Here is a 14,102-nt window from a genome sequence, read left to right as displayed (position 1 = left end):
AAACTTACTTAGAATAGATTTCACATTGACTGTTGACTTTATTGGAGAGCTACAAGTTTGTGTCTTCGGTCCTTAGATGGGACTCATCAGGTTTAAAAATTTAATGCACACTTAGTTCTGGGTTACAATTTTAAAACTACTGTGTATTAGATATGACTCACAGTCACATTATGTGGTCTTCACAGAATGGAATTTATATTTCCTGATAAATTCTATACATAACTGAGAACCTACCTTGTGAATGTATTTGGAATACTTAGTGCATGCAAGGAATTATGTAAGCTAGCTTTAGGATAATAATGAGGCTATGGAGATATATCATAGGTAGATCTGCAGATATGCAGAAATACCACAAAAACTTCCATCAGTTGGCCAGCTAAATAACAGGAGGACCAAATATTCCTAAGCAGACCCCACCGAGATTTCAGGGCTTCCATTCCTAAGCAGACCCCTACCTAGACTTCAGGGCTTCAGTCCCTAAGAAGACACCCATCCAGACTTCAGGGCTTCAGTTTTAACTGGAGATTTCAATGTGTGGGAGGGAGGTGTAAAAAAATGTTCTATTATCACTTCCTTTGGTTTTCCACTTAGCATCCTTGGATTTCTCAAGTTATGGTGGCTCTGCTTCTCAGAGTGCTGTGCAAGTCAAGCTGCCCTTTATACCTGTTGACACAAATAAACCCCTAAAGATGACTATGCTGAGGAAAAGGTTTATGTAAGAAAAAGCATGTTCCTTCAACTGTCTCAAATAGAATCTACCAGCTGTCTTTCCCAAGACTGCTAAGGATGAATCTCTACAAAGGTGAAAATCTCTTCCCTACTTCAGTGCAAGGGGTTCCAGATGATGGGGAGTCTATGCTGTGGCAATATTAAAATGCTTAACAGGCCATTTTCTGAAGTCAGCTCTGTATGCCACAGGAATAGAACCAGCCAGGGACTCTGACACCCATGTAGAGAAGTCTGCTAAAGCTACAAAGTGTCCCTACCACAAAGAACCCTTGATTAGAATGTCACAGTCTGTTTGTATTCAAGTAACTGAGCATATAGCATGAGAGGAAGGCCAGCACCTTCCAGTGAATACTACACAGCTCTGCTGCCTAAAGTAGGCACAGAAGGAGCTATAAAAACTGATACTGTGCAAACCATATATTGGTGCTTCTTAGTTTTTAGGATTGTTAATGAGAATTATGCATATATTCCAGAACTCCCATTTTCAGAAGACCAGACAATGATGAGGCCCTTGCTGTTCCACAAAGAACAAAATGTATAACATCCTATCATAATTTATTGGGGTTACTGGCAAACTCCAGACCCTGTTAATTATTAACTGGGTCACAGCCTACACTTTTATTGAGATTAAGATATGAATAGAATATAGTTGATTCTATGACCAGAGTAAAATTTAAGGCTTTTTACTCTGTTCTCAAAGCCTCCAGTTTTTCATTATGTCCTTGAAGGGAAATCCAATAATTGTTCATGACTCATGGAAGTGAAGGCACAGGCAGGCGTGGGCTGGAGGAGATTGAAGCATATAACTTCTCAAGCTACTTTCGCCAGAGGCTGAGGAGTTCACCCCAGGCAAAATTGAGACTATTATTATTTTCATGTAGGTTATCTGTTCTTGGGAGATATTACTGGTGTAGAGTCTACACTTTTATCATTTGCTAATGATCAAGCCACACTACATCCCTGTTATTAGAGGATCAGTAAGCACAGGGTGATGAAGCCCTATGACCCTGAAATCTCCTTTCATGCTGTTTTTTGGGTGGCATCAGACAAGCAGAAAAGGCATTTGGAGTGTTTGCTGCATGTAATGACAGGTTTCATGACTTCTCAGAGCTGAGTTAAAGAATGACAGGGAAAATCATCTTGGCAGAAGTGCCCATATCCTGAAAGAAACATTCCAATATATGCCAGTCTTTTAAGAGAGTAAGCAGGAATCTCCCCAACTGATACATCAAGCTGAAACAAATCATTTCCCTCAAAGGTCAGGGAAGAGGATCATTCTGAAAGTGTGCCTTGTTCTTCTCTACCTCAGCAGAGACACAGAAACAAAGAAACCTACTATTCGTTGGTCTGTGTAATCACCACTGCTGTAGGAGGTGGCCAGTGTGGAGGAACACTTCTCTGCATACCAGGGTGACAGGCCCTGCTGGGAGGCACTGCTGATAGAGATGGTGTAAATGCTGTCTGTGTAGCCATCACAGTCACAGTTATCTCCTTGACGACCCCCATTCCCTGAAGCCCAGACAAAAATGGAGCCTTTTCCTTGTCTCCCCTGAAAGAAAAGACAGAATGTATAACAATCTATCATCAATTATGGTTACTAGCAAGCCCCCCAAAAGCTGTCAGAAAATATATGCACAGTATTTTCAAAGACAATCCTTTGGAATTTGTCTTTAATTTCAAGGTTTCAAGGGTTGTCAAATTGTATATTAGAGACCAGAAGCAGAGTATCCCTGCCTGCTTCCTGTTTTCAGGACCCTCTCTGCAGTGGGGTTGTGCTGGGCTTTTCCTTTCTTCTTTATTCAGAGGTTCATAATCCAGCCTTTAGCACATGGACTATAATTCTGTTCACTCTTCTCTTCATTATTGAATCTTTGAACTTCCTCTGTTCCTGCTTGAATTGTCTGGCTGACTGACAGAATGACAAAATCAGGCATTATTCATATCTGCCTCACAGCTGCATCAAAAAAACGACTCTTGGTTTGAATGGAACTCGTCAAGGCCACTCTTTTTGTGATATTTCAATTGGGTCCCTCAAAAGCCTGTACTTTTGTCTCAATCCTGCATAGTTCAAGGTCTTAGAATCTGTTCAACAATGTAGTTAGCTCAAGGGAAAGAGCAACATATGAGGGGTGGAAGGATTCCAGGTACTCGTGTAGTGTAGAAGGCAGGGTGTTGCTACATTTAAGAATGAACTCTCACAGCAATTGGAAGAAGGCTAGGTGGTAGACTACCTACTTAAAAACTCTGAAGAAAAATGAGAAATATGTTCAAAAGCAGTGTTGTGTGTGTGTGTGTGTGTGTGTGTGTGTGTGTATGTGTGCATGTTTCCATGTGTGTATTGCATGTACGTGTGTGTGTGCTAGTATATATGTATATGTGTGGAGTCTTGAGATCAGCCTTGACTGCCACTCCTGAGGCTCTATCCACTTAGTCTATAAAAAATGCCATCTTGTTTATTTGAGTCCAAGTCTCTCATCAAAGACTGGCTAGCCAGAGAACTTCAGGGATCTTTTCTTGCCTCAGTACTGGAAATGTAAGCACCATCATTCCTGGTTTCATATTAAGATGCTGAGGCTCAACCTCAAGTTTTTATGATAAGCAGCCAGGACATTTTGACTGAGCTATCTTCCTAGCCTCAACAAATATATTAAATATAAATATTCTAAAAGTAGTGAATCTTTGCATTATGTTGGAACCACGTATGGAAATGTTCTTAATTTTGAACATTCATCTCTCTGAAGAATGATTTAGTTGTTTAAGTGCATTTAAAGTTGTGAAAGGCTTTTTCACAGTTTACTATCTTTTCCTATAACCTAAATGTTTTCCCCCATCCTTACTGTTTCATGTGAGGCTGTGCTAAGCATCTCACCTGTTTGACACCGTATTCAAATGCCTTCTGGGCTAGTCTGCCAGGCCCCTCCACAGTTTTTCCATCATCATTAGGGCCCCAGCTTGCACTGTAAATATCCACATGGCCAGGGTTGAATCCAATTGAACTAGCCTCAATGGCATCAGTTACAATGCCATCCAGCATTCTTATGCCTAAGCAAAACAAAGAAGCAACACAACAGGAATATAACAGGAATTTCAGTGTTTCAGAGAAAAATAAAACACTCTTACCAATCACAGTCTTAATGTATTTTCTGAAACAACAAAACAACAACAAAAATACCAAAAGTAGTCACTGGATGTTCAACACTTGTTGTGAGGTGGTTCCTAATAGCACCGAAGGGATGAAATCCTGTCTCTTTGAGTTTTCTTGTGTGAACTTTAGAGCTAATATTATGTACTATAAAGAAGCTGTGATTTGTTGCTGTTGTTGATGTTTTAAAGCTGTTGCCAGTAATATTGAGATCCAAAGTACCACCAGAGGAAATGCCAGAACATTTGTTATATTATAACTATAGTATATGCTATACCATTATAATGTTATAGTAGTTTTAAAAGTGTCTCCTTTCCTTCTAGCATCTGAACAAAGTGACAGATAACAGAACTTTTAGAAGGAAAAATAAAACCCGAAAGCCCCCTGTCAACACACGTGCTCCTGCCTGTGCTATGATGGCTGTGGCCCAACCTGTTATAGAAGAACTCTGAAAAGAAACTGTATCCCTGATCAGAAAAAATCCATCTACAATAGGAAACCAACAAGGAGGAGGAACTGCTGTTTCTAAGCTTGGATTAAACATAACCCAGGGGCTATTCTTTTATATGCTTGCTGAGAAGTATTTTCAAAGAATATGCTTTCTTTTCTTATAAATAATCTTAAGGATGAAATCATTGTGACAGATTTCCTTATTGAAGGAGAACATTTTTCACCTGGAGAGAGCTTTCTGCACCTTCCAACACCCTTTCACCTATCATCAGACTCATAAAATCTAAAAGCCAAAAAAGAAAAGGTAATTTGAACAAAACAGACAGATACCTGGTTATTCCCAGCTTTGGGTTAATAATTCAATGGACTCTGCAGCCTCATGCTTTCACACTATTATTTACTAGAAAACAGATGGGATGTATACATAATTTACATGATCCAAGAAAGTCATGTAGATTTGCTTTGCTAAATGAGGTAGTATCTACAAGCCTACCAACAGGATGATGAGGCAAGCAGGAATCCAAGATCATCCTTGGCTACACAGTAAGTTCAAGATCAACCTGGGCTACAGACTCTGTTGGAAGAAAAACATTTCAGCTCTCATTTTTTATAACTGTATTGACACTGAAGAAACTATTTCACTTCTCAACTATAAAATGGAGATGATGATAACAGCTCACATGAATTACATGTAGTCATTATTTCATACATATCACACACAGAAACTTATCTCTTTATAACTATTATTTCAGATAGATACTGTAATTCTTGTATTTTATAGGTGGACAGCTACAATGCCTGAGAAACATAGTAACTTGTTTAAGACCACACAGCTTGGAAGCCAGGATTCAAACTCCAGAAATACGGCACCCAAATCTACCTTGCCTACTACAGGGACATATTCTATAATATACTGTATGATATTCAATTGCTGTACAGTGGATACCTCATACATTAAATAGTTCTTCAAATGGGGACTGGACCACCAAATGCTGGAGTGATGAAAAAGCACAATAGGTTTAGGATCAGAAGTTTTATATTTTAGTTTAATGTTGCTACTGTCTGTTATTGGTTACCTTAAGAACCTGATTTTAATTCTTCTACAAAATATGAAGATCAGATCATTTCTTCACAATCTATAGCTCTTTGGTTTACAGGTACTTAAAAAGTGAATTCTGGGTTTTTTGTTTTTGTTTGAGTTGATTACATCTGTACCTGCATTTCTTTAAATTAGGACAACATTTTGAAGTTGATAGTATCAAACAAACAAAGAAAAAATCAGGAGTGATGCTTGAAAATCTGAGTGTCCTCTATTGGTGACAATGCACATATATCCATGTCACAATGTATATTTATTTGGTTTCTGAAAAGAAACCCATAGCCAAACTTAAACTGTAACCATGTAGGGTTTAATGTGGTTTTATTGTAAAGGCACGACATACAAATGTTCTCTTTGTTTCAAACCAAATTAAGCTCAACCTTTACTACACAGCTATGAAAGTCCAAGGTAGGGAGTACAATGAAAGAGACAATATTTGGTTTTCTTTCTACATCCTAACAGACTTGTTCTCCAGTGGTCTTCATTGGAACATGAAATCTGCCAGTGGGCTCTCTTGCCTTCCCAGTGGCTTCTGTGAAGTGCAGCCCAGGTATGAGGGTGGTCATGGAAGCTGAGTGAAGTGCTGTGTTCATCCTCCCAACCCCATCTTGCCTCAGTTCTGTTTGGAAGCAGCCCCTTTTACAGGTATGAAGTCAGAGCTCCTGCCCAGGAATTCTCTTGGCTATAGATTCCTTTCTTTACTTTCCACTGACCTCCCTTTTTCTTTGCTACTATGAGCCTAGAGGGGTAATCTCTGCTTGTTCTAATTAGTTACCTGTTGGTCCCTTCTAATGTACATAAATGGCTTTTTTATTTAAATGTCCTCTACCGTATACTATATAAAGCAACTAATGATTCTCTTTTTTTGGCATTTAAGGTAGCATTGCCTACTTCATATAACAAGAATCTATTTTTTAAAAAATAATTTTAAAAACTATTCTTTGCATATAGGCAAAGAATGTAGACTAAGAAGCAAGGAATATCTACCTAAATTTGTCTATTCCTTCTTAGCAAGAGATTAATAGTGATCCCTTCTGAAGCAGAGTACAGAGAATATTAGATTTTATTCAAGTGCAATTCACCATGTCATTATTTTTCTGGGAATGTCTCGGCTATATTCAGCTATCCATATTCAAGAAATCTAGGTCTACTGATTTACTTGCAAGCCACACTCAAGTTTGCAGCAAATTTTGTAAGGAACTCATTTTTTTTTAGGTTGGAGAAAGTGCCCCCCCCCAATCTTATAGCAGGGAACACAAGCCTCCAATTAAAGTGCTAAATTACAGGATAAGACTGCATTACCTCCAACTTTGGAATTATATGCAACTCCAACTCCACATTTGTGATTATTTGCTTGCATGGCAATTTCTCCTGCACATCTTGTTCCATGTCTAAAAATTAAAGGAATAAAATTTATAACAGAAATAAAGATTTGTGCTTTCCCATAAAGCCATGGTATTCTCTCCTAATGAAGTTAAATAAAATGTGTCGAGATGAAGGCTATAGATAGCAGGGTCCAAACATGTGAGTTCAAATTCTGATTTCTGCCAGTAACCGAAGGTGTGGTGTTGGATCAGTGACTTATCCTCAAAGGATTGTTGTGAAGGTCATGTGAGCTGATTGGGCAAAGCACTTAAAACATATATTAAGAGCTCAGCCACTATAGCCACTGAGCCGATGTAACTTCTGACATTATTGTGAATATGTCAACACCCAAGGACAGTGTCATTAATATGTCTTCTGATCCTTGCACACTGGCCATGGAATTGTTCTCAGAATGGCCTTGGATTAAGTTCTCAGTCAGCCCTAATAAGTAGAGTAGACTAGGCACCCCTTGTTAGCTCTTTTCTATTCTTCTTACCATGTGTCACACTGTGATAGCCAAAGACTTCCTATGACTAAGAATATGTGATTTTCTAGGGATACTACTGACTAATTGAGAGATGAGACATTCTCATAACATGGTTGAGGCCTGAACAAGACTGCTTTCTAATCAGCCAAAGAGAGGAATTGATTATTTCAGGGTACTTGGTGGGATTTATTCACTCTTGAGCACACTAATTTCTACCACTGAAGCACCAGTTCTAAAATTCTGGTACAAGATAAAACAAGACCTGTCATTGGAGAGAAGGAAGAATGGGTGGGAGAAAAGTTTGAGAGAAGGGGAGGAGACTGGAACAGAAAGGGATGGGAGAGAGGAAGCCGGGAGAGAACATGGAGGCTGATGTCAAGATTCTACTCTGTTTTTACAGGTTGTTATGAATATTCTTAATAGATGTGTACAGGACTTTGCATGTCTAGGTGGGAAATTATATCTTATGAATTGGATCAGAGGTTATTGTGTTGTGTGTTCTTTCTTGTGGTGAATTATGTTTAAGAGAATATATGATGGCTGGGACACTAAGCCACCACAGAATTAAGATATATATTTCTGGCATGGTGGCAGCCTGCCTTGAGAACTGGATGGGCAGAGAAATTGTTGCTAGGCTCAGAGAGAGGCCATCAGCAGTGTGATATAAGATGAAGCAAAGTGGGTGAGAGGCTTTGCTGACTGAGATTAAGATATCTACCAGATATCTTGGGGCACTGCGGTGCCGGACCTAGTGGGGGTAATGGACACCTTTTTTTTTTTTTAACAATTTTGTAACAACACACTGATGCTGATTTGGGGGAAGAAAATACTGCCTTTCTTGTAAACCTTGAACATGAGGGAGCACTTAAGTCAAGTCTTGCTGCCACTCAAGACCCCATGGAGAATGAAGCTAAGTGGGCAAGCAGCACTAACAGTAGATAGTGGTGTGGGAGCACATTACATACCTTCCAAGGTCTTATAACACCTGCTGATGATTATTAAAACCCCATTTTACATTTTACCTTTGAGTTAGGATCAACTCAAATGCAAGTGAAGCTGTCCCGAAATGTTCCAAAGAATGTGTACAAATCAGAACATATAAAAGATACTTCAAAATAGCCAAGGGCAAAACTCAGAACTTTTATTATTGTGTCACATGTCTGTTCAAATTCAGCAAGATTCAACCTACACTTGTCACTGAAGATTCTACTTGGTAACATAAGATGTCTGGTTGAGGTATTCTCTCCCCTATTATATGGTAATTTCATTTAAATTTCTTTCATAGAGAATATACTTAAGAAAGCTTCTACAGTAATAGGTTTCCATATGGTTTTTCACAGGACTTTAATGTTTAATGTCTCTCCACATATTCCCTACTTTACTCATCTCCATCACCCTCTTCTTATTTAATTCTATTCTAGTTTCCCCTTTATATCTTTACAGCATGATGTTCTATTTCCCCTTCCCTGAAATATCTGCCCCCCTCAGCTGGTCTCTAATTGGGTCCCTAACATTTGTGGTTATTTGGATTGAAGTGTATATATTTAAAGCATAAAGGCTAGCTTCCACAGATAAAAGAAAATATGCAGTCTTTTTGTCTAGTGGTCTAGATTACCTCAGGATGATTATTTCTAGTTCCATCCATTTACCAGCAATTTTTGAAGTTTTATTTTCTTTAATAGCTGAATAATATTTCATTGTAAAAGTGCACCACATTGTCATTATCCATTCCAGTTGATAAACATCTAGGCTGTTCTTAATTTCTGGCTATTATGAATAAAGCAGCAATAAACATGGATGGACAAGTAAGTAACTCTGTTGCTGTGGTAGTAAGAAGTAGAGATATTGGGTATATGCCTAAAAGTGGTACAAGTTGACCTTGAGATAAATCCATTTTCAGCTCTTGGGGAAACCTCCACACTAATTTCTGTAGTGGCTATACCATCTTGCTTCCTTACTAGCAATGAATAATCAAAATGTGGCTGGTTACTTAAACAAACAACTTCTACTAACTTAGAATAGTGGTAGTAACTGGCATTTTAAAAACTGATTTAAAAATTCAAACGGTAATGAGTATTATTTTGCTTAAGACATTCTTGTCTTATTTTGACTAGAAAAATAATTTGTAATTGTTATTGAAATACTGAATTCATGCTGTCTTAATAGTAAGTGTTGCTGCAATTTTAAGATTTATATTTGGTAGGGGTTGGGGATTTAGCTCAGTGGTAGAGCTCTTGCCTAGCAAGCACAAGACACTGGGTTCGGTCCTCAGCTCCGGAAAAAAAAAGATTTATATTTGGTGATTCCTCCGTTGATTGGCAGAGGGATAACCTCTGTGCCTCTATGTGGTTCTTTATGTAGTGATGATGAAGTACAGTGATAGGATAATTTAGGGAGATAATGCTCATAGAATTGGGGACTATAGATCTCCAATTGTTGAATAGGCTAATGAAATGGGGCCACTCATTTTCTAAACTTAAAAGATGTTATCTGGCAATGTACTAGAAGATATTTCTCTATATTGTAGCTTCTAATAAACAATCGGGATACTATTTTTCTGGCTGATAGCCAAGAGCGATCTAAGAAATATTTTCATTGTTTCATTTGAAAATTCAGAATTCAGAATTGGCTGAGAAAATTAAAATGTTTCTTCTTCTGCTCCTATCAAATGATGCCATTCTTGTCATTCTGATTTCTTAATACATTGCAGTCCATCTCAGTTGCTAAGTGAGAAACCATGATGACCATCATTGTCAACACCACTACTATTGTCATTATCATCCATTGTCATTATCATCAAAATCATTTCAGTAAACAATTATTTACATTTCTTTGTATTAATGTCCACAAATATATGCATATTTGTGTAATCTCCATAATAATATGGCTATAAAATTTTTCCTTTCAAACCTGCTGAGATATAAACATACAAATACACACACACACACACACACACACACACACACTAGAATAGCTAAGGTTTAATCTAAACCTTTTAACTCTTGAACTGATTGCATGTTAACTTCACACCAAATGGAAGGACCATGATGGCTAATGCTCTGGAAACCCAGGTTTTTCAGGATGCGCATAATCAATACTATTATATGGGTCTTTGAAACACACTATGAGGGTAACATAGTTACCTCTTAGAAAAAGAAAGAAGATCATCTTGGAAATGGAATATTTCCCAAAGGTCCCTACCTTGGCCCTATTTGAAGAGATTGGAACATTTAAAATGTGCATTTTCTGTAACTAGGGACATATTCTAAGAAGTTGATTGTGAGATATTGTTTTTTCCTCTCTGGTTGCTTCCTGCTGCTGTAAGGTGAGCAGTTTGTTCCCCCACAGTGATGTAGCACCTTACCACAAATCCAAAGAGCAGCAGAGACAACTGACAGTGGAATTAATCTAATACTATGAGCTAAGGAAAACATTTTCTCTTTGTGAGTTGAGTTAATTTTATTTGTTAGAGTAGTACAAATGCGGTTCATATAAGGATTGAGTTCTCAATCAGGGAAATGACAGAGTATCATTATACAAATTGTCACTCAGGATAACTATAGTTACTCTATAGCCTGACCCTAAGATCTACATAGGATGAATGTGCACTGCCTGCTCTTACTATGTCTCCCCAGACTCACCATTTGTTTACAGGCTGATTGTCCTTTGCCTTAATGAGGGGGACAATGAATGTTGTTTTATACCATTTAAATAAAGTAATGCCTATTCCCAAGTACCTAATACTCACTTCCTCAGGAACTTTTAGAAATACAGATAACAGGTAGCCAGTTTTAGGTGATAAGTAGAAAAAAGGAGAGGCATTGAGAAGTGGGTAGTTTCCCTAAGGTTACCCTTATTCCATACAGTAATTGGCAAAGCAACCACTGCCAGCTAGCTCACCCCATATAGTAGTGCTCCAAGAGAACTGGTATTCCTTTTGGACAAGGGCTCTCTCCTTTTCTCCCCTTAACTGAGAAATATATCTGAAGGCTTGTCTGTGAGCCCTGCTGTCAATACCAAGATGTCTATGTTACTTCCCAGGAGGCTCCAGGAGCATTTCTACTTTATTGTTACTGGAATGCTCTGTTTCTAAGATGTATTTGTGGTTATCTCCATTACTCAAATCCACATAAATAGTACTAAAGAATAGTTTATGAATCCTATACTGCTTTCCTTTTTCTTCAAGGAAGAAACAGACATCTGAAAGGAGAAGCCAAGTCTATATGGCTCAGTTTCTTTTTTCTTTCTGTGTTGGTCTTCTAGAAGTTGGGTGTCAGGGATCAGCAGGCCAGAAAAAGACATTTTGTACATTTGTAGGATCCTCACAGTCAATCTTCATGGAGCTGAATGAAGCATTGGGCCCTTCTCTTAGGTAATAGGTGCTAAGATAGGCACTGCTTGTCTGAGATCTTTACCCGAAGAGGACGTGTTGGAGTGGAAGACATGTGGTTCATACTCAAGTCAAGAGTGAATACAACTGATAACTTTGTTCGAGTGCCCCTTGTTTGTGGTTTGCTACCTGAATCTGACATCTGCCTAGAGAAGGGACCAGGTACCCAAATACAACTAATGACACTGCGCAGAGCTAGTTGGAGTGAGTGGAGTAGAGTTGGGGAAAAATTCTAGGTTTCTGAAATAAGGATGGGGCAAGAAAGAGTTCTCATCAGAGGTAAGATTGAGGTAGAAAGGGATATAATATGAGTTGGAGCTCCTTTACATGAAAAAAAGTATGCCAGACATGTCACAAGAAGTCAGACAGGGCATGTGTTCCTTAGGCAAGTCAAAGAAAAATAACCTTAAATTAACCTTACTACCCTAGACATATGGGCCCCAGAGAAAAGAGAACCACTTCATGTTTCATGTGGACTGTTTTACACAGCAAGATCTTTCAAGATTGTTCCTATACTCACAGCAACAAGCCCCAATTTTGACTCCAATTTCATCTCTTTTGATTAAAGTCTCTTCTATGTGGGGAAAATGTAAAGTGAATGTCGAAGCTTTTAAGAAAAATTACTCTGAGATAAAGGCAATGCTCAAATAGGCATAGATGCTTTGAGACTAAGTCTCTAAAGGAAAGTTTCTCTAGGGTTAGGAGAGGTTGAAAGTCTTTGGTTTCTGACATTCTTTGGCTTCTGGTTTTGGAAAGACTGACTAGTTTTTATCTTCCCTTATACTTAAGCTAACAGCTTAAGAGTCAAGAGCTCTCCACTTGAAGGTTCCTGACTGCTTCAATGTCTTAAAGATTGTGATAGATGTAGAAAGCAAGCCTCAGTTGCATATTCTTATCTACTGTCTGGTCGTGACCTTCTGGTGGAACTAGATTATGAAACACATTTGCTACAACAGTGGAGACTTGTTGGGTGTTGGATGGAGTTGTGGATATTTCATTTTGTTCCTTTTTCATGAAAAAGGAAGAACACAAATTATATCAATTACATCACTAATACTTTCCATAAAGCTACAAATTCTCAGTTACATTTGATGAGCAAAGTTTATAATATAAGAAGGATAATTTTATAAAATAAGAAATTTAACTAAATATTTTCTATAAACTAGGAGGACATGAAGACAGGTTTTTGTCCCTGCTTTAAAAACAATGAAATATAACCATTTACCAAATGGGTTTACATATACCAAGACTTGAAATTGAACCAAATTTAGAGCATAAGTCTCCAAAACAAGCTGACAGCATTGTATATAATTTTATTTCTCCAGAATGCACACTTACTCACTTGTTTTCATTTGTGGGATCATATCGGGGAAATGGATCATGATCATTATCATTAAAATCATAGCTAGCCTCTGGGTCCTAAAGAAACAACAACAAAAAAACCCAATAATAGCATAATGTCATAAAAGACAGTACTTTTAGAGCCTGGCTCATCCTGAATGACTATCTAGCCTGACTGAACATTGATTATAAACCCAAACCAGCAGCAATAATGAGCAAGGTACTCAATGACTATATCAGACTCATATTTCACAGATGCTCATAAAAGATCGGCATTCCAAGGTTCAGCTATCTCATTTTTTGGTAACAAATAGGCTCCAAGACATTGAATGACTTTTATGGTCACAGAGTCTTGATGTGTGTCATACATCACTTTATAACCAAAATGCAAAGAATTGGCTATGTGGTGGGTTAAAATCTGCAATTTTTTTAAGTTTTCTTAGGTATAGTAAGAAGCCATGAAATTTAATTACTAAAAACTTACTTGAAATTCAAGAAAGTACTCCTTACCCATCTTCTTTTTCAGCCTTATTGCTGCATTTAAGCATCTCTGACTTAGCTACTCTGTCACCACTGTTTCTATTCCCCTATATTTTAATACTTCTTCATTTCTACTCTGAGCTATTTTTTTTAAATCTCTTCCCTGCTGTCCCCTCTCCTTTTCTGTTTAGCTGTGAATTATAGCTTAGGCACTTTGGATGGGTGAAAAGAACTAAAGAAAGAGAAAGGATAATTTGATAGAACATTCAACCTCTGGAGTCCATGTTCTATTATGAACTTAATTGACAATCTTCCCTCTTCTAGTAAACTCTTCCATTCTTGGTTGCCATTTTTGTTGTGCTGCTCATCTTGATTTTGCATACTATGAATTACATCTATGTAACTCTAGGATGAAGGGATACTGAGCCATAAAGAATTTTGGAAAGTAACCAATGGTTTCAGGCATTAAGCTTGGTCTGACTGATTTCAGCTCTAAAAACAGTGTGGCTCTTGGTCCAAAGGATTTTTAACAATTTCACTGGTGTAAGAACCCCTCATCCCACTTCCTAATGCACATTGTCATGTGTAATACTTGAATTTGTTGGACTCTTCTTATGCT

General features: G+C 37.9%; 1 protein-coding gene across 1 annotated transcript in view; it reads right to left on the bottom strand.

The window, feature by feature from the left end:
• The window catches only part of Pcsk1 (proprotein convertase subtilisin/kexin type 1), a 46,930-nt gene that overhangs the window by 18,201 nt on the left and 14,627 nt on the right, over positions 1-14,102 (bottom strand). The window contains exons 5-8 of the mRNA NM_017091.2: positions 13,005-13,081; positions 6,723-6,811; positions 3,599-3,771; positions 2,066-2,278 (exon numbers count right to left, since the gene is read on the bottom strand). Of these exons, the coding sequence (NP_058787.1) occupies positions 2,066-2,278; positions 3,599-3,771; positions 6,723-6,811; positions 13,005-13,081 (552 nt within the window). The remainder of the gene's footprint in view (positions 1-2,065; positions 2,279-3,598; positions 3,772-6,722; positions 6,812-13,004; positions 13,082-14,102) is intronic.

This window comes from Rattus norvegicus, chromosome 2, assembly GCF_036323735.1.
Source record: "Rattus norvegicus strain BN/NHsdMcwi chromosome 2, GRCr8, whole genome shotgun sequence".
NCBI classification, from domain to species: Eukaryota; Metazoa; Chordata; class Mammalia; order Rodentia; family Muridae; genus Rattus; species Rattus norvegicus.
Note: the sequence above shows the minus strand (reverse complement) of the source record. Positions and strands in the feature narration are given on the sequence as shown.